This window comes from Macrosteles quadrilineatus, unplaced genomic scaffold (assembly GCF_028750875.1).
Source record: "Macrosteles quadrilineatus isolate MER2022 unplaced genomic scaffold, UCM_ALF_1.0 Scaffold_6__1_contigs__length_79288215, whole genome shotgun sequence".
Classification (NCBI taxonomy): domain Eukaryota; kingdom Metazoa; phylum Arthropoda; class Insecta; order Hemiptera; family Cicadellidae; genus Macrosteles; species Macrosteles quadrilineatus.
Window position 1 is genome coordinate 8,442,411 of NW_026542599.1, and position 24,127 is coordinate 8,466,537.

The following is a 24,127-nucleotide window of genomic DNA, read 5'->3' on the forward strand; positions in this document are numbered from 1 at the left end:
AAATTTTTCATTACCCACCATTTAGGCTAGGGGTGAAATATCTACCTCGGGTTTGCGTCATTCTTTTTCTTTTAACAAACCCTTCAAAATGAGGGGTCACTCAATAGGGGTTGTTGTTGAAAAAAATAAGTCACTCCCACCCCCTACCCTGTTAAAGTGGTTGAAAAAATATTGTTGATTAAAAAAATTGCGGAACCTATGTCAACAATCAATTCCACAAACAGAATATTTCTATCTATTTCGGTTTTAAAAATACAGATTTCTTTCCATTATTTGTGAAATTGGTGCTTTTCACGTACAATAAATCAAATTTTGGAATATCCGCCATTTGGGCTAGGAGTGAGATATTCACCTCGGATTTGCGTCATTGTGTTTCTTTTGACAAACTCTTCAAAATGAGGGGTCACTCAATAGGGGTTGCTATTTGAAAAAAATAAGTCACCCCCTACCACCTACCCTGTTAGGGGGGTAAAAAAATATTTTTCATGTGAAAAATTGCGGAATCTTTGTTAACTATTATTGCCACAAATAGAATATTTCTATCTATTTCGGTTTTAAAAATACAGATTTGTTTCCATACTTAATTTACACACTGTATATTCATTTGGATTGATGATAGTATTTATACAACAATATAGCTTTACAATCAATAATGGAGGAGTATGGTCAAAAATGAAATTGGATACGAAATTAGCAATATGTCAGTACCTATATGCAAATTTTTTACACTTAAAACTTCCACATTGGCAATCTAGAATGCTCTTTTTTTTACCAAACTTCAAATTTGTTTTTGGAACTTATGTATTGAAATGCACTCGGGTTAATGAACTGGTCTAAGTAAATTACTTAAGTAGGCCTACACCTAAAAAAACAGTATAGTGTCCGTTTTAATATTTCTCCACCGGGAAAGTAAAAGCTACCTTAAAATTTTTGTTAAGCGATTGCAATTTTTATCTACTGTTTTTTTAGTTTTTCAAAACACATAAATATTAAAGTTTAACAATAATCAAATGCCATTAAAACCGGTGCATGATAATATTATGCATAATACCATGCATAATAATATTATGTAAATGCGTATCATTTAATTCATTTGCTTATTTTTGTTTTTATGAACACTATAACGAAAGAAAGTAAAAATGTAAGCAAAAGCAAGTTTACAGAATATTTTACACATTTTGCATTTCTAAAATACAACTCTGGTACAACTATATTCTTAAAAGAGAGACTGTTTCAGATCCTAAACTATAAAATCATTATGATTTTTATCAGGTACTAAATAAAACTAAAATAAAATACTATATTGTATTTCCAGATTCCTGTTATTGTTTGTACTTAAAATAATCACCGTTCAATCTTATGAGTAATTATTTATTATAATTTCTTCATTATGAATAATCACTTTAATTATCCATCTAATTCAATACTTTGATTTGAGGTAGATCATTATTTCTAATTATTATGTAATTTTAACTTAATTGCCTACTTGTTGGTCTACTTCCTTTTAAGGTGGCCCTATGCTATTTCTTAATTAAATATTATGTAGAAAGTTAAATTATTATGTAGAATGTTTAAATTTTAACCAAAAATTCCCCGTACAATATTAAGTAAAACCGTTTGTTGTGATTTGTAATGTTTACATCAGTGAATACTCAAAGGAGTTTTAAAGCAAATATAAAAGTTGCATAACTTATTTGTTAGTATAAAAATATATGTACAGAATAAATTATAATCTATACAAAATTGTAAAGTAACAAAATATTAAATAAAATTAAATAAACAAACAAAAAGTGAAGTGTTACACGTCTAAGTTATAGTGAAGGTGCAATGAGCTTAACCAGGAACAAAAATTATCTAGATTTGATCATTTTGATTCAATGTGATGCCAATCAGTCACAAGACATTTGAGATGATTCTTAACTAATAATTAAATGTGAACAAAATGTACAGTGATGCAGTTGTTACAAAACTAATTTTCTAAGTTTCATCAAGGCTTCTTCAGCATTTCACAGACTTTTTTAACATATGATTTTAAAACTGCTCCTAATCAGATAAATGTGACAGATCTATTTGTATTGCTATAATATATATAGATGTTAATCAACCGGTAAAATATAACGGCCTTCAGAACCAACGAGAGCATGATCTAAAAATTGTAATTATAAATTATGATATTAATTTCAAACAAAATATCATCCTTACGACAATCACGTCTAATTTAGAATATAAATAGATCAACAGCCTAAAATTTATTTTGATGGTCAATTGTTTGAATGTTACTGTTTCTAAAACAGATTATGAAAGTCGAAACATTTTTACTTTTCACAAAAGTGATTGGACTTTTTTGCCAGCTTATTACAATAATACCCTGTGATTCCAGTCATTTCTGACATTTTCCGACAAAAAATAATTAAATATCAACTTTATATCAGTCGACTTACTACTTTTTTATGACATTTAACAATTTAGTTCAATGATATTTTAGCCATTCACACTTTTATGTTTCTGAAGGCCGCACAAAGCAAGGACAACAGACTTAGTCTAATATTGTCACCGGTACAGTTGTACTGTTACTGTTGTTGTTTGTTGTGTTGTGGCGGAAACTATAGACTGAGCGATCGAGGTTTGAATCTAGTCTGGGCCAAGATCTGGTGCGCTTGCTCCGTCAAATCCAACTGATCTCGAGTCTTCCCGTAAGCAACCATCTCCCACTTCACAGCCAACTGTGAATGAAAATGTTGTTAATCATTAAACAATGGAAAACACAAGGAAACAGCAATATTCGAAATAGAAGATGTCACAGAACTAAACCTACACTAATTAATAGTTAATGCTGAACTTCTGTAGAAAGTACAGTAGAACCTTGATAACAAGATTCTCATGGGGATTGTAAAATAAGACTTGTTATCAAGGTTGTCTTCTTATTGAGGTTTGTAATAACATGTGATTAGGGTTACAATAATTTAAAGGGGATTTGAAAATGACACTTGTTATCAAGGGCGACTTGTTATCGAGGGTCTTCTTATCAAGGTTCCATTGTAATAGTAAAATGGTTTACTTGCAAATCATAACTCTAGCAAACAAAAGATGTTTTACAAATTAAACCGGTTTGCAACAAAACAATTGATATCTTATTCAGGAATGTTTTTTTAAGGTTTTCTTAAACAAACATAATTTCAAAAAGTGTGTAACAGACGAAATAATATCACAGATTACGGAATTGATATTTTTTTTACTGTTGACAAATTTAAATACAAGTAATCCAAAACATCTTATCTAGGCAAGTTATCAGCCAACCTCCTAGATTAAAGTAGGAAAATAATTCCAATAACTTGAAAGCAAATAATTTTCTATTTTTTTCCAGTTTTTATATAATAATGCAAATGTTAACCAATTAAACAACAGCTAAATTACAGCCTAAAAATGATGGAATGCTTTCAAATACTGAATGTGTTCTCTTCAATCCCCTAACTATATAAACTTAGCTCTCCTTAATAAAAGAGTTTTCCCATGGTTTTACACTCTTGGGCATTTTTTTAAATTAATCCCAATTATACAAAAATTTACACATATCCACTAATAATTCCAAATTTTCACACTATAATTTCACACCTTTCAGCAAAGTTTATGTTAATCCATTATCAATCAATTCCACACGTTCATTTAATTCTTTTACATTTTAACCTAATAATTTTATATTTCAACACATAACTTCCCACTCTTCAGCCTAAAAATGCCATGGAGGGAAAGTATTTTTATCCTTTCACATTTTTTTTTTTTTTTACCCAATAATGTTACATTTTTCATAGGCCTATCAATTTTCACTTTCGCCCTCTTATTTCCCACTTTAACCAGTCGATTTTCCCAATGATCCCAAAATTTCACCTCACAATTTTACCACATAACTTCATAATATCTCAAAGGTTTCCACCTTTCAATCCATAATTCCCCACTTTCACCCCATAATTTCCTGCTAACCCATAATTTCTGGCATACCTTGGAGATGCGGCGTGGGGGTGCGGGTGGGACGTCCGCCAGTAGTCGTTTGCAGACCGGGTGTTTGACAGCGACGGTGCGTTCAGGAGTCGAACTCTGGATAAACACAAGGGCTACAGTCCCTTACTACCACCTAGCTACGTCAGTCAGACTGTGTTGGGAGGTAGAAGGTTGGGCGGAGTAAGTAGAAAGTAGAAGAAGACATAAGCTTACAGGTAAACACTAAGTTTCTACTCAAACATGAATTACTTTGAGCAGTTCAACTCGTGTGTGAGGATTGTTATTTATTTAAGAGGTTGGAGTTCTGTTTTAACCTTGTATTTCTGCTTAAACGTTGGTGGAAAATATGAAGTAAGGGGTGGACTGGTAGAGTAAAAGAATGATCTACTGATAAAGTTTGTAAGCTGCCTCAGGACATGAACCCACGACATTGCTGAGATATATTTATAGTCTACCACGCTACCAACTGAGCCACAGACACATTCATTGTAGGCCTATTTGGTTCAAATATGAATTTATGGAACTAGGTCCTAAATCACAAGAATTACCTGTACTGAAAAAGATTCAATTGCACCGGAATACAGACCAAATACATTGCTACTTTGATTTTACAGTCCTAGGTCTTCAGCTGAGCCGCAAACTATACTTACTTTTCGTACAACTTTTTATGTTTAAAAGTGTAGGTAAACAAAATGTAGGTAAAATATAAAACAATAATATTTTTTAAGCAGTTAAGTGATTGAATACAAGTATAAAACACAAGCAACCTACTCAATTTGTTCCTAAACACACGTTTGAATGTGGTTTAGCACAGTGTACCATTTTCAAAAAAATTGTGCTACCTCGTGATATACCAACAACTTTAATATCTGAGTACACCTACCAGATTACCTAAGCCACAGGTTCAGGGATCAAAATGTAATTACTTCATTAAATAGTATCTCCTCAAAGATATGGGGACAGTAAAAGTTTTACCACCCAACCTTTTACAAACTTAACCACAATCTGACTGAACTTGCTACCAAAACTACACTAGCAAGCTACCGAGTGTGAAAACTTCACAAAATTATTCACTAGTGGCGCTTACAACAAAAACTAGCCTATTTAAATTTTTTATGAAGATTGTCACACTCTTAATGACAGAAATCCACTGAAAATATCACACAAGTGTGATAAAACAGAGGATTTCTTTGACACTGTTGTTTCCATGTTATCTACAGCACACACATACTTACCTAATCTACTTCCTGTCTATAAAAAATCTAAACAGATTTTCTACAGGAAATTAAGCTGCACAAAACTAGCAAAAGCATAGACAATCACATTGCTTAGGTTTTGCTCAAAGTCTAATAAAAAATTCATGTTTCAAGAGGTCTTTGTTGATTATATTTCATTGGTAGAGTAGGAAATAAAGTTTTTTAAGGTTTTAAAAATACTTAGAAAACTTACACGCAAAAAAGTTCAAATCTGCAAAGATTACTGCTTACTTTTAACGATAAGAATGTAAAGGTTTTTTTTTATATGTATTAAAGACAATAAATAAAATACACTACGTGAAAACTAAGTACAAGAACTAAATTCAACTAAAGACTCAAAATTACAATAAAACTAAAAGTGGCAGAGAGCAAATATTTACTGATTCCTATTTCATTTGTAAAGATTATATTATTTTATGTGTTTATTATCAACCTCAAAGATTGGAGATTTGGAGGACAATATAACCAGTACTGTAAATAAAAGTTTGTATTATTATTAGTTTATATAGGCTAAGCCAAAACTTTTATGATTGTAAATTATTTGTAAACAAAAATCTTTATTCACAAAAAAAATAAAACTTTAAACTACAAACCGTAGAAACAGTATGTGCAATTGTGCATAAAGGTGCATAGAGTACATTGTGTGTTCAAAGCTAGAAATGTTTAACACAGTATTCACTTTTGGTGTCATATGTATAAATTATATCTTTCACAATGGAAAATATATAACCCTGAAAATGTTAAAATTGTTAGTGGTTAGTAAATTGAACATGATGAATAAATTATTCCTATCCTTGGTCTAAATTTAACAGTTCATCAAAATCAAGGTTACTCATTAGGACTTCTATTTTCTTGGATAATAAAAAAAAAAATAAAAAAAAACTTTCAAATAAAGATTACAAAAACTAAATATTAATAATTGCCAAAATTTGAAGTTAAATCTTTAGGTAGGTAATTTTTTTACTGTATTATTACGTCCAAAGAATCTGTGTATGAAAAGTGTTTCGTAAGTGCTTTCACCACTACAAACTAAAACACACGCAAAACATAAGTGCCACTATGGCTAAAGGTGCAAATCAAGTCTAAGCAGTAAAAGCTACTTTGCTAGGCAAACAATCGGCTTCGGACTCCATCTCTGACTATGAACTTACCCATTATATATCTGAAATGGATAAAATCAACTATCAAACCAATGTCCTAAACGTACATACAAGAAAACAAAAGCACACAACACTCTTAACAAGGCAAGTGCCAGTAAAGACTAAATCTTCTAACTTCCAGTACAGAACGGCAATGATGGAATTGGTTTATTGGACGGTGAATTAGTTTTGACATAGGATTATAACAATACTAAAGAGAGCAAGCCAGTTTTTCTTTAAACAAGTTTTTTTTTGGGAAGGGGTTTAGAGTATTCATTTACCCCTTGCTACATCGCCTATCGACCTATTGTAGCAAACAAAATTACTCAAATATTATAAGATTTGAAATTAAGTTTCATGCACAGCTTTCTTTAAAATCCAGCAGATTGCGTACTAAGAAATGTTATTGAAAGAATCAGTTAAGGGGTACAAGGTAAAAGAAGAGCAACAAAATGATAAATGTAAAAATATAAGCGTATGTTTTTTTATAAACACAGTTTAGTTAGTCAGCCCACTACCAAAACAATAATTTTGAAGGACAAACCATTTCTAGGTGTTTAGCAGATACACAAATTTGTATTGACAATAATATGGTAATTAATCAACAATTCCATCATGTCACAGTCTGTAAATTTAATCAACACAGGAGGAAATATTTTTAATAAGGTAGCCTACAGTAAATTAAAGAACTAAAAACTCATAAGAAATTAAATAAAAGTTAACACTTGGGTAAAATTATTATTTTAGCAAAGTTAGTCTACGAAAATAAATGATTCCTACAGTTGGTTGAGAACTTATTTTATACTAACAGTGATCTTTTAACTTCCAAATATCTAAATACCATACATATTTAATATTTTGACAATTCAAGACACATAAATTTCTATGTTCAGTCTTAATAAGTTATATTTTCAATCAATCAACATTAATCTAAATGATTGTTGGTATATTCAGTAATAATTGAGTCTTTTAAAATTCTGAGTTGACCAAATTCATTCTTTGCTATGAATTAATGTCAGTCTCAAGAGATATTTACCTTTGGTGGCGAGTTGAGCCTTAACTGATGAGTCGATTGAGTGAACGAATCATCTGTGTCGCACAAAACATCTCGGACTATAGAAGGCGGTGAAAACAAAACTGACGATTCACTTCCGGACAGGCACTTGCTCTGCAAAACAGCCAATGAAATGTTACTAGACCTATTTTGAACTAAAAGATATAGAAGGCTACCAATAATCCGGCAATTAGTCTGTCTCAAACAGTAACTACTTTCGCGGTTAACTGGTAAAAACTAGAATTTGATCTTTGTTACTACTACAGGAGTCTCTCCAATTACTGCTCCGATTTTTCAGTCCATACAGTAAATATGGAAAACTTATCAATTAGTATAATACTCTATAGTTTCAGACTATTAAATAAATAAAAGCCTTGTTAGATTTAAAAATATAAGTTTTATGCAACAATAAACTGTTAGTAAACATCTACTAAATTAATTTACCATTTTTTTTGTACTTTAATTAACTTTGAACTGTAAAAAATACAGTCTTAACTTAACTGATTGATTAATAGCCTAGGAGTTAAGGAAAGGCCAATTGGCTGATTAGGATTATTATGTTTTAGATTACAGTTGAACCTCTATAAGACGAATTTCAAGGGGTACGGGAAAAGTTCGTACTATAGAAGTATTCTTAATAAAGAGGGTCGTTTTATCGAGGTTTAATGCTCTTATTCTTCTTATAGAGGTTTCTCCTCGCCCCAAGGTTTCTCCAAACAATGACTGAGGAAGGAGGAGGGATGGGTGGGGGTTTCATGTTGAGACAAGCTTCTGTTTGTTTTGAAAACTACGTACTATAGAGGTTAAGATTATGATAAATTCGTCTTATAGAGGTCATGTTCGTCTTGTAGAGGTTTTGTCCTAAGAATATTCGTTGTATAGAGGTTAATCAGTCCTAGCCCATGTCACAAACTAATTCGTCTTATGGAGGTTTTTAACTTAATTACTACGTTGTATAGAGGTGTTTTTAGCATTGACCTATATGAAAGTGTCAAGGGGATTTAAAAAAAATCGTCTTATCGAGGAATTCGTTTTATCGAGGTTCGTACAAACGAGGTTCAACTGTAATTGTTAATTGTTTTGGATTATTTGTTTCGGATTACGTTTAGGATTAACAGGTTTTGTCAATTGACTTTTCTTAGATAATAGATTAAATTTACTATTTTCTCCATTAGTACAACTGCCCTTTGCACAACAATTGTCGGATTATCTAGAGTAAATTTAATTTGGAGTTCAAAAGTGGATTTACATAATAACACAGTGTAAAGAAGGTTGTAAAGAAGCCAACTAAAAGTGTACATGATCAACTGAGCAGCTGCAAGAACATCATGGCATGGACCGAAATTGAAATTTTGTAGCTCGAAAAGAAACGAGAGAGGATTCTTTTTCTAGATAAAAAAGATTTTTTCACAAATTTTCAGTAAATATTTTTGCACGTTGCACTGTTAACAGTGGGTATAATTTCCAATGTATTCATGACTAAGCCGTAATTGCGGTACTATCATTATTACTTGATAAAATCCGCAATATTAGTAAAATCAAGAACATCTCTTGTGATTGCAGTGAATTCATGAATATCTCCCGCTATTGCAAAAACAGCATCGTTGCAAAAAATCACATTGAAATTGCTGGCAGTTGAACAAAGCCTGTCCCAATAAAGTCCTAAATTAAAATGTAACCCAATTCAATTGTTTCCCAAAAATGTCCTGAAAATTTGGAACTTGTGCATGCCTTACATCAACTGTAAACTTAAAAATTTGGTTGATATCACTTAAAAAATTGTAGTTGTTTACTATAGTAGTTAAGAGCTGGACTTTCTAGTAATTTTGGCTTATCACTCACCGGTGTCTCGCTGAAGGAGAGGTCAGTGACGCTCATTAGCCCAGGGGTTGACCAAGACGGCGCAAGAGCTTTTCTCACCCTCTTGTGAGGGAAGGTGTTCTCCTTGCCATACAGACCGTTGTTCACAGGCTTCCTTTTCACCGTCATGTAGCCGCTGTCATGCATCTCGTTCTAAAACACAACTCTGTCTAAATACCAACAAAGACTTTTGATACAGAAGATGACAATTCCATATAATAGCTGCATATCTCTCTGAAACACCTGCTCTGAAATAATCTGCTTTAAGAACAAACTGGCAGACTAGCTGCTAGAGAGATAAATATAAAACTAAAAATAGGCTTTACCTTCGTCACTGCAGCTCAAAATCTTGTGGTGTAACTATGTTACGGCCGTTTCGGCATTACAATGCCATCGTCAGACTACAAAAACACAAACTCGGCTGAAGTAGCGTCGTTGAAGTTTAAACACGTAACACATACGAACAATACTATACATTTAAAATATTTACAAAAACCGAACAGGCCTGTCGTACTAATGGGTGACATGTTCCCGTTCCGAGCAAAAACCGACTGTGTGACACCGGGCTCGACATAGAAATCTTCCAGTCGGTTTTTGCTCGGAACGGGAACATGTCACCCGTTAGTACGACAGGCCTGTTCGGTTTTTGTAAATATTTTAAATGTATAGTATTGTTCGTATGTGTTACGTGTTTAAACTTCAACGACGCTACTTCGGCCGAGTTTGTGTTTTTGTAGTCTGACGATGGCATTGTAATGCCGAAACGGCCGTAACATAGTTACACCACAAGATTTTGAGCTGCAGTGACGAAGGTAAAGCCTATTTTTAGTTATTATACAGCTCAGGGGCTAAAACATGGATTTAAAAAAAAAGATAAATATAAATGACAAAACTACGTTCCTCTATGATAAATAGGAGTGTACTCTCAAGAACCACCAACATTGTTAAAATAGTAAAAGTTTAGCTCACCAAGTTGGCTTCTGACGTATCCATGTCGTATTGAGAATCAGACATATCTTGTTCCTTCTTAATAATCTCCTGCAGGTCTTCTGCCAGCCTTGTTGGCGTTTGGGGCTGAAATTTAAGTATAAAAAGTGAGAATTGTTGTACATTGTGATTTAAATCTACAAGCTAAACCCTAGAAAACACATTAAAACTCATAGAAGGGATAGAATTAAGACACAACAAAAATGCCAAACTGATTTTTAAACATTTAAATAAATCTCAAATTAAATCCACAGAAAAGAAAACATATATTTCAGCAATTTTTGGTTCACACATCAGTAACACATTTAAAAATATCATGGACAAAAATAAATTCTCCGTATCGTTCAAGACTAACAACAAACTTGGATCTCTATTGAAAGATAAAACAGAAATTAATTCATCCATCTACGATAAGTCTGGAGTCTACAAAATAAATTGTAATGACTGCACGAACTACTACATTGGCCAGACTTCACGCTCGTTTAAGAAGAGATTTAAGGAACATATGCCCAGAAAGACAACAGCTCCCCAAACATCAAATTTTGCAGAACATCTAGTATCACACAACCACAATTATTCAGATATCAATATTAATATGGAAGTTTTACATTTCTCGCAGGACCGTCTAACCAGAAACACATTGGAAGAGTTTGAAATATACAGAGCAGTTAAAGCTGACCATCAAAATGTTTTCAACGATAAACTCTCCTCCTTCCAATCCAACTATATTTACAACACAGCTATAAGGATACTGGAGGGAAACAATGAATGAATGAACACGCACCGGTGATAAGAAGACAGAGACAACGCCATAGACCACTTTGACCACCAGTCTAGACTTTACCTCAGCCCGGTCACGATCGATTGTCAATGTCCCTTCGTGTTTTTCGTGTTTTTTGTAATGTGTGTCCGTTCCGTGTATCGTGTTTTGTATATGTTTTATTTATTGAACTCTGTTAACGACCTTCGAATGAAGTGATCACTTGACACCTTGAGGCCTAAAGATGGTTCAAAACAAGAACCGAAACTAGTTGCCTAAATCAGCAACAAAGGATTACTATATGCAGGTATTGTAAACCATTTTAAGAATAATGTTTCCTCTATCGCAGGTTATGTCCTAGATTTGGCCCGATCGCGGGCGATCACGATAACAATTTCGTGATCTCCGAAGACGGTGATGATGTTTCTGTTACTGCTGTACGTACTGAGGGTGTTGCCACAATTGTGTGTAACAAATTATGTCCGTGACCGCAGGGGATAAACAAGATTTTTGCCACAATTGTGAGAGACAGTGATGATGTCCAGACTACCATGGATCACAAAATTACTGCGATGATATTGTCATCGATAGGCGATGGTACGGTCAGACCGCGAGGAATCAGACTATCTGAAGTCAGATTAGCGGTGTTCTATTCTACTATTTGTTAGTTTAGACTGTCAATTACCGTGTAAGAGTGTCGTCTACTCATCTCCACCCCAATTTTGGCCAAGGCATTCTTGAAGGGTGTCGGAGTCCGAGGGGTGTCGGAGAGAGGCTTGCGTGACCTGGGAGGCGTCTGTGGTTCACTAGAGTCTTCCGACTATACAAACAAACAATCTTAGAAAAAGACAAGAGACATTAGTCAATGATACTTGGTGAATTGACTAGACATTTTTTCAATATCCGTTAAGACAATGATAACCAAGATTTTGGTACATGTTTTTTATTTATATTACAAAATACTTAAATTTGTACTTTATCCATTACATTTGCACTTTTAACCCTTTCAGTGCTATGAAACGATATATCGTTGTTTTAAAAAAACCCTAAGGGATATAGATAGGAAGGTTATTTTTTTTTAAAATATCAAAACGGCCATTGGTGACCTGCATGTTCATAGGATACACTACCAACCACTTAGCTAAAAGATTCGCCCAAGCCGATGATTTCGAGGTGTATGTCTAAACCAAGGGAACACCTCACTATGCCCCAGTGGTTGTAGTATATCGCTACAAACACACAGGTCACCAATTATTTGCCACACAGGACGGGATTCGAACCGAGCAGACGAATGCCACTGGCCAAGTGACACACGCCCTAGCCTTCTCGACTATCTGTGCTTGAAGACTGGGGAGTCAAAACCCGGTATTTAAGCTGTCGCCACCGATTGCGAACAGATGGCTCTGCAGATGGTTGTTCAATGCGTTACTAGGTAGCAGCACCAGCTAGTCACGGACTATTTAGATGCAATCTTTTAGTTTTAGTAGTAGTAAATGTGTTCCTGAGACTTTGCTGCAAAACATTAGTTTCCCTAAAATTGCTATATCACAATAACCTCGTCCAACTAAATCAGGATTAAATTCAATATTACATTGTAAACTATATGTCTTTTGATTTTGTGAGATTTCGGTTTCAAATAATGCTATCAGAACATAAAAATTTATAGGAAAACCAGGAAAATTACAACAAAAACTAAGTTTTATTTGATGTTTACTACAAATACCGTTATTTATCTTTCTTACATATTTTTTATTGTGTTATTATTCAAAATTAGCCTAATTAATAAAATAGTGACAACATGACAGTTAAAATTCAACAACGGGTAATGGAATTAAAAGGCAAACAAAAAAGTCTTACAAAATATGAATTATTGGCCTAGCACTGAAAGGGTTAAGTAGAAGTGGTGTATTATTAGTGAGGCTAAAGAATTTAGGATTGGCACAGACATTGTCCTGTTCTACCCCTGCAATCAGGTAGCCATCCTCGTCTTATTGTCTGACAGGTTAATAGATCTAACAGTTTTTTTATACCACAACTTTAGGCTGCCTTTATTGTGTATTTTCAAGAAATAGATAGTAGTAATTTGTAGGAAATTGTATTCTCTTTCAAAATACCTCATCCACTTTGGTCTACTCACCATTTAAAAGTTCATTTAAAAGCATTTGGAAAGCTAAGCAACCTCCAAATTTATAGGTGTTGGATGATTCTGAATTAGATACATTTTTGTTTAACTTTGTACAACTAAATTGCAGTTATACTGGACCGATTTTATGGAAAACTTGATCCAGGTAAATTTAAAAATAATTATGAAAGATCTGATTTGTTAGAATTTATGGCAGTAATGGGTTTGCCGGTATGCATCATTTGATGATATAAAACAATGATCTCATATACTATATAATGACATTATATTGATTATATATGTAACAGTTACGTAATATGACTCACCTAATAGAGAAAATGGACAAATATTTAAAAATAAAAATGGGAAATGAAATAAATCAAAAAAGGAAAATGGAGACAAAAGTTTTGTCTACTTCATTACCATATCATTTCACATAGAAGTAAGGTACACAGAAAACATACTTATGGGTCGATTGTGTGTTTTCAGCTTTAGTATGTTGTGCCAAAAATATACTCCTGAGCAGCAAGTACTGTGCGAAAATTCATATCGCACAATGCATGTTCTTCCACCCTGAGGGTTGTAGTACATGATGGTGAAGGGGGATCATGTTGGACTTTGCCCTAGACACCAGCGACCATTGCTAGACACCACAAGTGTACCATTGAATGTTTCCTCTGAACGTTACTTCTCTTTGGTGGTTATACATAAGTGTTGTTGTGAGCAAAGAGTTCGAACCTGATATTTGTTGTGTAACGGCTGCGGGTTGGGGGTAACTAAGAGTCCAGGACTGCTAACTTTTATATTGTGTTGAGATTTCAGTGGAGTGGAGGCGAGCGTGGCGTCAAACGACATGTTAGGACTATTTAGAAACTGTAACAGAAGAATGAAAACAGTTAGCTTAAAGTTTTCTACTTAAGCATAAAACATAACAAGAACCTAGGTTTTGGTTGGATAGCAGGTTTGCCTGAATGGAAAGGAGTTCACTTTGTCACAAAAAATACAAAATCTTTGCACAGTAATGAGAATACTGTCACTGAGCTGTATTTTCAACCAAAGAAGATATAAATTAATTTGGAAGAGGGATTTTAACTCTTAATCTTCCTGCAGTAATTAAGATTCTCAGTTCTAAAATCCAGTATGTGATCATAAAACGAATGAAAATACTTTAGTTAAGATTAACCAAGAGGATGACATGAATAAGTGAACCAGTTTCGTGCATACAACAAGTAATATAACATAATTACCTGTGAGGGACTAAACGGAAGTTGTTTGATTGGCGTACTCTTCTCAGGCGTCTTTTGTCCAGCGAGCAAGAATGAGTTGTCTTCCCCACTCTGAAATTAAACATTAAACTTCAAATTTAGATTGTTATTTCAAAATTGTGGGCCAAATTGTACAAACTGACCTCTTGGAGGCTTACATTTCAATTCCAGCTAACAATGGTGATAGCATATGATATGTCATCTCGTCGTGTTTAAAAGGTGGCTTAAAAACTGTCCAGACTTGAAGACCTCCTTGGAATATAATCCATTCCACAATATTCATTTAATGTTTTTTAACAGGTTAACTACCTCTTTTTTACTTGAATTTGCACGTTCACGTGGACTTCAAGCATGTGCATATAAAGTATCCTCTTTGAAAATTTAGTGGTGGGCATCAGGACACAAACCCAAAACATCGCTGCCTCGGATTAGTGGTCTACAACCACTGAAAATAATTTAAAAATTAAATTTGAAAACAAAAAAGCAACCACAATGTTTAAATTTGTTTAAAAGATTAATTGAATGACCAAACGATGGCTGGGAACTTACCGAGTACAAGTCAGGTATAATGTAATCAGGAGAGAGATCGGTACACTCGGATATGCTACGCCGTCGGGTGCGATGGCGTCTCAAGATAGGCGGGGGAGAGAGGTTCTTGGTCCCCGTCAACGGAACAATCCCCACCTCTATAGAGGTCATGGGGTAATCACCAGCGTAGCCTGTAACAATCATGGTATTATTCAATTCCGTATAGTTACTTCCACGACTGATATCAGTTGGATGTACATTGTACAGTAGACACTCATAACTCGTCTTGGTTCACTTGGCCACTTCTTGGGAGACAGTATCAAAACGTATTTCCCACAACTTACAGATGCGTAGTTATTCGCACTAGTCTCCGAGACTCAATATTCACCAGTTTGCTTACATTTTACTACTCAGTTGAGCTCTTCTTGTTTTAGATCATGATTTATTCCATTTAGGAGGTAACTGTACTGTAGTACTTTTTGATGCTGTTGGATGTGATTTCAAAAATAACTTTATCTCTTCGAGCATAATACTGTTATCTTCTAGTTTACGTCAGTTATTCAAGTTTATACTAGATGTCATCCAGTGGTTGAAAACTCAACAAAAAATTTATGATGTACAGACTTCTCTATTTTCCCCCCACTCTGTAAATAAAATATTTGATTGGAATTTCTTCCATTTGTTTTGATTTTCTGTTCATATTTTGTTATTATTTTGTCACCAGCATGGCAACCCATAAGGCACAAGTTATTTTTTTCTTAATTTTAAATTCATTTTTTGTGCTCATTTTTGAGCCTATTTTAATCTATAAAGGGATTCTGCACATCTACAAGAAAATATCTTTCTAACAGTATGCGTAGATTTTTCCTGCAATGCACACAAGCTGAGAAAAAAAGAAACATGTTTGCCTATTAATAAACAGATTCTACAGAACGTTTTTCACATAGTTTTTACTTACCAGCAAACGGGGAGGTATGCCTCAAAGGCGAGGTAAAGCTAGAATGTTCATTCAGATTCGTCACGTAGTCTGCGACATTTATATCTCCGAAACCTTCATCGGCCGAAGACAGCTTCATAGGACTAGTATTGTTGGATAAACCGGGAAACCTGTAAAACCAATTATATTAAATCAGATATATACATACAAAATAGCCTTGTTATTAACTTCTTATGTATTTCTACAAGAATCTTAGAGTAACTTGGCGCCGTATCCTCATTAGTTGATGGTCTCGAAAATATACAAGTTATTTTGTTAAAACCACACCACGCGAGTCCCTCGATAAAATGTGCATCGGTAGCAAAGATTCAGAAATGCTGGCTTAATGAGAAAAAAGATCATCATTATTATTATTATTATCATTATAGACAGAAACATAATGTTGAACATTTTTCTATTATTACTGATACGTGTAGATTTATATTCTACATTACATCATAACACTAAAATATATAAATTTGACTTGTTGAAGAAAATAAATTTCTTTTATTTTGAATATAGTATGGTGTTTTTTGACAGACAAACTGAAAACAACTACCTACCGCGTCACACCAGATATGATTTGTGATTAGAATGATGCCATCTATCAACAGATCGAAGGATACTAACAATCAACACCAGCAGGTTAAACTATTCCCTCACTAAATTAAAAAAAGAGATATATAAGTAATTGAAACACTTAATATAAATACTGTACAGAGTGGAAATAAAGTCCCAGGACGGTTAAATATTTGCAAAATTAAAAAAGATAAGAGCTACAAAACTTTGTACAAAATCACTGGACAAAAAAAACCATTTCAAAACATTATTCAGTGATACGCGACCTCCTCAAGCCCGCTAGGAGTAAAAATAATCTTAAATGTAAGCATACGGTAAGTTAATTTGCATATAAAATTAAAGGTCTTTGTTAAAATACAGTAAAATACAGTTCGTCAAACCCAAACGGACATCCAAGTAAAAAATGGTAGTGGATCCCAGATTACTTGAAATTTGTGATTTTGAATCTTTGAGCGGCTGCTATTTTTGACTCAGTTGTTCATTGGAGCTCAAATTTTTTCCATTTAGACTCCAAGCAGGCCATCTCCCCGATGAAGTAGCATATCACTAAATAAATGTAGAAATGATTTTAATGCCCAGTAACTTGTGTCAAGTTTTATAGCTCTATCTGTATTATTTGTATTTTTTGATGGTACTGCGACTTTTTTCACGAACTGTAAGCTTACAGTTATATATTTTCTCTTCTACAACTATGGCGACTTGCTGACTGTAGACTGTACCTACCTAAAACTATTGTAGTTCCTCTGACTAGGGGAGTCTAAAGGCACGGTGGCAGGTCGGGGAGGGGTGTCAAGAGAGAGCTCAAAGTCAGACACTCGGTGATGTAGACCAACCTCCATCTTGGGTGGAGACAGTTCACTCATCGTCTGAAATATGAATTACTTTATAGTTCACAAAACTACAACAAATATTGCTACAGTGCTGTACAACTTCCATTGAATCAACACTGGACTACTTAAAATATTTCCAAAAGTAGTATAGTTGATTATAGAAGAAAGGTCTGCTAGACAAATTCTATTCCAACACATTTGGGCCTTCAGTTGTATAAAATTATCAAAAATGGCTATTACTATTACTGAATACCATCGAAAAAGAACCTTGTCTAAAACAAAAATCTAAAAAGGGCTTTAAAGTACTGTAGAAGTATTGCAACTGTTCTATTGTGATTTATCTAATTTTAGTATTGATGAGAAAGTAAAGTGGTACACAAACTTAGCTAAAGATGGAAAAACACAAACGAAACAAAAACGCTGAGGACACTAAGTGGTCCAAATAAGATACAAGAAAATGAAATAAAACGACAACTAGTACAAATAGTAGACAACCACAATAGATGTGTTTGTACAAGATGTTTGCAAATGTTGGGAACAATAATGTGGATGACAAAACAGAAATGCATTCACTTCTATATTTTTTTCTTATTTTCCATGAAAGTTTTGACTACATTCTATGTGGTTTCTTTTGTAATTTCATCTTTGGCTTGGTTTGTGTAATAATCTTGTTCTAGGTATGTTGTCACCTGAAAACGAGGTCATGTTTAAGAGTTGAAAAATTTTGCTCACAATTAATTGGACTGTGGAACATTCTTCTCCGTTAGACTAACATAAATTCTCGAGGACAGGATCAAAGTGAAGATACCCAAAACTTTATAAAAACTTGTTTGGCTGATTACGATTAAAAATACCCATTTGCTCGTTTCTGCGAGAACTCTTACAATGTTACAGTAAGATTCGCTTTGATCTCACCTGAGAAGACGACAATGGTTGCGCAAACTCTTGCCACTCCTGTTTCACATTGGTTGTCGGAGTGTAGTGATGTATCGGCGTCGTCAGCTGTCTCACAGTGTTGAAAACGTCCAACTTCGACTCGGCTCGCTCCAGCGCTTGCGTCAACAGTTGAGTTTTGCCTTTTAGGTTTGACTTGTTCGATTTGTTCTTCTCATCCCTCGACGACTTTTCCTCCGGATCGTATTTCCTTCGCATCGTCGAGTTCCAGTGATTTTTGATCGCATTGTCAGTCCTGTAAAGTATAATGAATTATTTGAGCAACAGTAAATGAGAATAGTCACTATTTTGCATTTTATAAACTATAAAGTTTGATGAATTGGATGGAATGTTTGTTTATGATTCTAAGCTTTCAGTTAACTTAGGCTATGTAAACAGTTAGAGTATTGGTGTAAAACAACAAATTTAAATATAATCATTCTACGTGTTTGTGTTAGAATCCTCAAATTTACGTTTTAAGCCAAAAGTTAATTGTCAAAACACTCTGAACAGCATGAAATACCTACTGCATAAGCTATACATTTTCTGAGTTTCAATAAACGAACGCTGTGTAACTATTTCAAATTTTTTGCTTAAAATACTTACATTTGTATGGTCACCATTTCAAAAGTAAAGTAATGTTAAAGCAATAAAATAATGTGGACTCTGAGAATACTTGAATGGCCTAACAAATTTTAGCTTGCTAAACCTACTGCGGATCTGAAGTTTGCTGATACCAGATCACCATGAAACAAAAAAGGTAGTGAGGGAACTTCCCCTTAAACCGCCTAAATTTTGTGAACGGAGTATAGATTATAGTACACAACCAGGTCTTGGATTGTAAAGGTTAAAAATTGTTAATAGTGTTAAAACACATAAAACCACTCTTATTCAAATGTTTAAGCATCATTACATCCCGGTCTACGTGTAATGACGATGATTTTTTGTTGCCAAACACTTTTATTTTAATAACCTATTTATTACTACACAGCAGATGTTTCTTAGCCTAGTGGTTAGAATCTCAGCCTTTGGTGCAAAAGGGACAAGTTCGATTCCTAACGTATCCACAACAATCAAAGGAGTTAAAAAGTAAAAATATTATTTTGCGATTATTTCATAAAAAATGCCACTGACACATTAACTATCAATGAGAAATGGATAAGCTAATCTATATATATACTTTTGCCTCTAAAACAAGTCTTGAAGTCTTACTAGTGCAATTTGCGCACTCTTTGTGAGGTATAATTTTCTACTGCTAGATATTTCAACGTGTGTACCTGCCAGGCAGTAGCTTGGCTATCTTGGCCCACTGGTTTCCCCATTGCTTGTGAGCATTGTAAATTATCCTATCCTCTTCTTCCGTCCAGGCAGTCTTCTTAATGTTAGGGTTAAGGTGGTTGTGCCATCTCTCTCGACATTGTTTGCCGATCCGACCCTTCAGGTGGCGAGCTATTAGCGTCCATTTCTTCGGCCCGTACTTCTCCACCAGCTCCATGACGGTTTCGTCCTCCTGCATCAACAACATAAACATTACGATTTGGAAGTTAAGTTCTTAAAGCTATTCTGAAACTATAGCAGACTCTCCTTTTTTAACTCGGGTTTATAAAAACTCACTTTTTATAAAAAATTGTTTTCATACGGTAACTCAAAACCTAACATTGACTACACATAAGAATTAACACATCATCACAGGCTATACTATACAATAGGAAAAGTGTTTATTTTATTAAATTCTTGTGACATAAGATATTTATTTGTATCACAAACCCCCCTAAAAAGTTTTAAAATAAAACATATAATTATACGTTTTTAGTATTTTTTTAATGAGCATCAAAATAAAAACAGTGAAGAATAAAATATTTTCTAGTTTGCATAAAAATTATAGAAAATGTAGGCCTAATCATTTTTTTTTACTGAAAATAATATTTTTGTGAAACTAAGTCTCACTACTGAAAATAACCAATTAACAACGTCCATAAGCAATCAATCAATAATCTTATTAAAATGGAGATAAATCAATAACAAATTTTAAACCTAACTGTTCAAAATAGAAAAATCCATGTTTTTTGCAATTGGTGATATTGGCAATCACCAATATGCTATGATTAGCTGGTTAACTTAACTACTGAAATTATAGAGGGTGAATCAGACCATCAGTGCACATACTTTTACGGAAGTACGATTTCACCTAGAAATGCGAAATAAAATTATTCCCCACTAAAACATATATGAAAAATCCATTTAAAATACTTGGAACAGGGTGCTCCAGAAATGCAGGTCACAGAGGTTTGAAACTCAAAATTTCCTTATGTAAACCTATCATCACATTGTACATTTAGAGAGTTCTTGCTTAAAGCAACATTTTAGTAAAAACACAACTCAATTATCTCAATTTGTTTCAAAATGTTGGCCATTTTTGTGAATCTTTCATATATTGACGTTATACCCTGTATATTCGAAACCGCTAAACATTTTTCTGTTCTGATTGAAAATTCGTAATCCTGGTAAACACAGCTTTACATTGATGTGTCGGTTATATTGTAATGTTGGTGGCCGCAAACATGAATTGTTTTACCTAAATCAATTTCAAGTTTTACTACGAATTACTAATAACTTAACCACGTAAGTACACCACCAACACAATAGATTGACGCACTAAATGAGCTCAGACAAGTTAATTGAGACCACAAATATATAACTATTTGTCCAATACATTTTTTATATGCCGTATATACAATAAAATTCAGGAAAAATAGATAAACATTTAGGCCTAATCAACTAATAGGTAAACTAATGTAGCAAACACAAGGAGATGCTCAAACTATGTGTACAAAATAATTTGAGAACTCTAGGAAAAAAATTTTACATGCAAAAAAGCTCAACATTTTTTATGCAGCCTGTTTCATATGATTTTCACAATCATACACCTCGTTGAAGTGAAGGTGGCACACAACAAACCAGGCCACCAGCTTATGAAATAATCAATAGCGGAATAACAGGGACAGATGCTTCCGAGCAGCTGCGTCTGTTCCTGTTGATAATGTACGTATTGTGTGATGGTGACTCATCCTGTACATATGTCCAACCCTACAGAGAATCAATAGTATATCGCCCACGCTGATAATATTCTTTGTAAGCCAAGAGTTTATAACATTCCTTTTTTTATGGTAAAAGCATAGACCTACCAACACAAGTAGACTTCTCACCCCATTGTAAACTTTAAGTTCGTTTTTCGTGTCTAGTTCATGTCCGGTGACACTGATCTCTAGTGACGAAATTTTGTTTCTATTACTTTAGGGTTAATTTCACGATTTGTGCTTTATTGTTTGGCTACATAAATAGGGGACGAGTTATTGGTTATATCGTTTTCTTTGGTTAAACAAAGTTTTCAATGACTCGGGAATAACTAGAAACAAATTGCAAACAAACTACCTCTACATACACCGGACAGAACTAACAATAAAATTGGCTTCAGCTGTTCCATAAGAGAAATCTACTAAGGCAGTATGTTTTATCTATAGTAAAAGGTTACAAGGAGGGTATTTGAAACTTATTGTCGCCATTCACGATTGATTATTAGCCATTTACATTCCTGTGCACGTCGTACATAACTAGTTTTAGAAAAATTAAATCATTTAAAATTTTTTAATTGTGTAGATACTTTTTTGGATGATTAAAGAAGTAGTGTAGCTATATTGCCTTTAAGAGGTGTGGACATGAATTGTGCTAAAAATCTATGCGTTCAAGTCAACTTCAAGATCCGTTGACACTTAGTAAACAAGTTTTGTTTGTAGAAATGTTGCTTTGACGAGCAATGGACGTCAAGAGTGGTGCTAAATTGGAATGAAGATCCACGACGTTATAAATAGATCTCACACACGAACCCTACGACCTCTCAGTGACAGAATTTGATGCAAACTAAAACTGTATTGCAAAAAGTCTTTGACGAACACTGACGGATAAAAAGTCTTCGAAGCCACGATTAAAAGCGTATATTGTGGAATATCAAAACTTCCAGCAAGTCAGCAGGTAGACATCATATTTGATTACTCCCAAAAAATTACTAAAACAATTTAAACATTTAAAACTTTTCCAACAACATTACAGAAACCCTAGAAAAGTATCCATAGAGAAAATTTTGCGAAAATGTTGAAGAGAGGAGTATTCTTTACCAGGATATATTTAAAGCTACTTTGAAGAATTATGGTAAAATTCAGAAGGGGCAATAGTAACAATTATAAAACAGTTATACAAAAATTAAAATTTATTGTTGTTTCACAATTCTACACAATCAAGGTAACTACATAAGTAACTAGTACCAGTCAACTAGTGGGGTCTTGTACCAATCCCCAAAAGCGTTATTACGAAATGAACGAGAAGCCGGACTCAATTCACGAAATTGTCAAATTTATTTAGGAAATAATTTTACCGATTTGACGTGGCAAATGTTCCAAATGCGCTTTTTTCCGCGTATGTTACATACCGTACACAATCGTAGCTATCAAATGCCGTCTGAGAAATCCAGTAGAAAATCAACTGATGTAAAAATTCCCTCCAAATTTCTGCAGGATGGGTTTCGCCGGGTGTACATTGTCGTGTTGACTTTGAGTTGGTTCAAGGTCAAGCTTACGTCATGCTGCGGGGGCTAGACCAGACGTTCAAGCATGCCTTCATGCTCTCGCGGCTATAGCGACCAGGCAACCGCCAAAATTCAAACCCGCCGGAACACTTTCACTTTGGCGGGTCTTCATTCCACTGCCTTGACCTCGATTCTGCATCGCCAACAGCTGATCAGGTCTGAAGTTTACGAAAAATGGATACATACTTCATTGTTATGTGGAATCTTTTATGAGAAACGTTTATTATTCAACCCGTGGTTCGTATGGACATCTACTTTTGATTTTGTTGTATATATTGCATGATCGAGGTACAAACATATTGAGCCATCGGGTTCGGGTTGCTCGAAAATGTAGAGTGAAAAAGTTGTTCACGTCTTTTAACCAACTTAAATAGAAGCAACATGAGCAAGCTAATAAGAAAATCATTGATTCACTTAATCATCGTTTTTATCAAATTTCCAAAGATAATTAAGATGGATAAAGACCACACAGCCTTTGACATGGTAAACTTACTTTTCCGTAAAAAAATCACTCCGTTGATTAGGAGAAAGTTAGCTTTTAATTCGTTGAAACGACTTAAGTGTTTGCCGTTAGTTACATAGTCGCGTGAAAGGATCCCAAAATACAAAGCAAATTCCAGAGGCTATTCAGAAAAACATACAAAACTTAAAAAATTCTGAACATGGCATTGCCTCAACTTCATCCCAACAATTTAACCACTCCTGAACCTTTCACCAGATACACTGAATTCACGAGATTGAGTAATCATCGATCGCGCAAGTAAAAGGAGAGGGACATGGCATTGCCTCGACTTAATTTGACAATCAAACCACCCCAGAATCATTCAGCTGATAAATAATAATTCATAACAAGCGTCAGCCATCCCGCATCATGCAATGTGGTTCGTAGCAATTGACGACGCAGTTGTCAAAAGGGAAGATATAGAAGAGGGAAATAGCATTTCCTCAACTTCATTCCAACAATTGGACCACCCCTGAATCCTTCAGCTGATAAAAAAAGAATCATAAAAGCTGGAGCCATCACTGATCACGCAAAGTATTTCGTAGTCAAGATATAGAAGTGGGAAATAGCATTCCCTCAACTTTATTCCAACAATTAAACCACCCCTGAGTCCTTCACCAGATAAAAATCGAACTCACAAAAGCTTGAGTCATCTCCGATCGCGCAATCTAGTTCGTAGCAATGGACGACGCAAAAGAGAG

At 34.2% G+C, this 24,127-nt stretch overlaps 1 protein-coding gene across 2 annotated transcripts in view; it reads right to left on the bottom strand.

Moving 5' to 3' along the window:
* Window positions 1-619: 619 nt before the first annotated feature.
* Window positions 620-24,127, bottom strand: part of LOC128997270 (myb-related protein B-like) — a 53,526-nt gene continuing 30,018 nt past the window's right edge. For both annotated transcript variants that reach the window (XM_054422888.1, XM_054422889.1), the window contains exons 4-16: window positions 19,563-19,795; window positions 18,268-18,541; window positions 17,246-17,388; window positions 15,926-16,074; window positions 14,989-15,158; window positions 14,422-14,511; window positions 13,913-14,047; window positions 11,738-11,872; window positions 10,275-10,379; window positions 9,288-9,458; window positions 7,428-7,559; window positions 3,997-4,092; window positions 620-2,723 (exon numbers count right to left, since the gene is read on the bottom strand). In XM_054422888.1, the coding sequence (XP_054278863.1) occupies window positions 2,604-2,723; window positions 3,997-4,092; window positions 7,428-7,559; window positions 9,288-9,458; window positions 10,275-10,379; window positions 11,738-11,872; window positions 13,913-14,047; window positions 14,422-14,511; window positions 14,989-15,158; window positions 15,926-16,074; window positions 17,246-17,388; window positions 18,268-18,541; window positions 19,563-19,795 (1,953 nt within the window). In that variant the 3' untranslated portion in view covers window positions 620-2,603. The remainder of the gene's footprint in view (window positions 2,724-3,996; window positions 4,093-7,427; window positions 7,560-9,287; window positions 9,459-10,274; window positions 10,380-11,737; window positions 11,873-13,912; window positions 14,048-14,421; window positions 14,512-14,988; window positions 15,159-15,925; window positions 16,075-17,245; window positions 17,389-18,267; window positions 18,542-19,562; window positions 19,796-24,127) is intronic.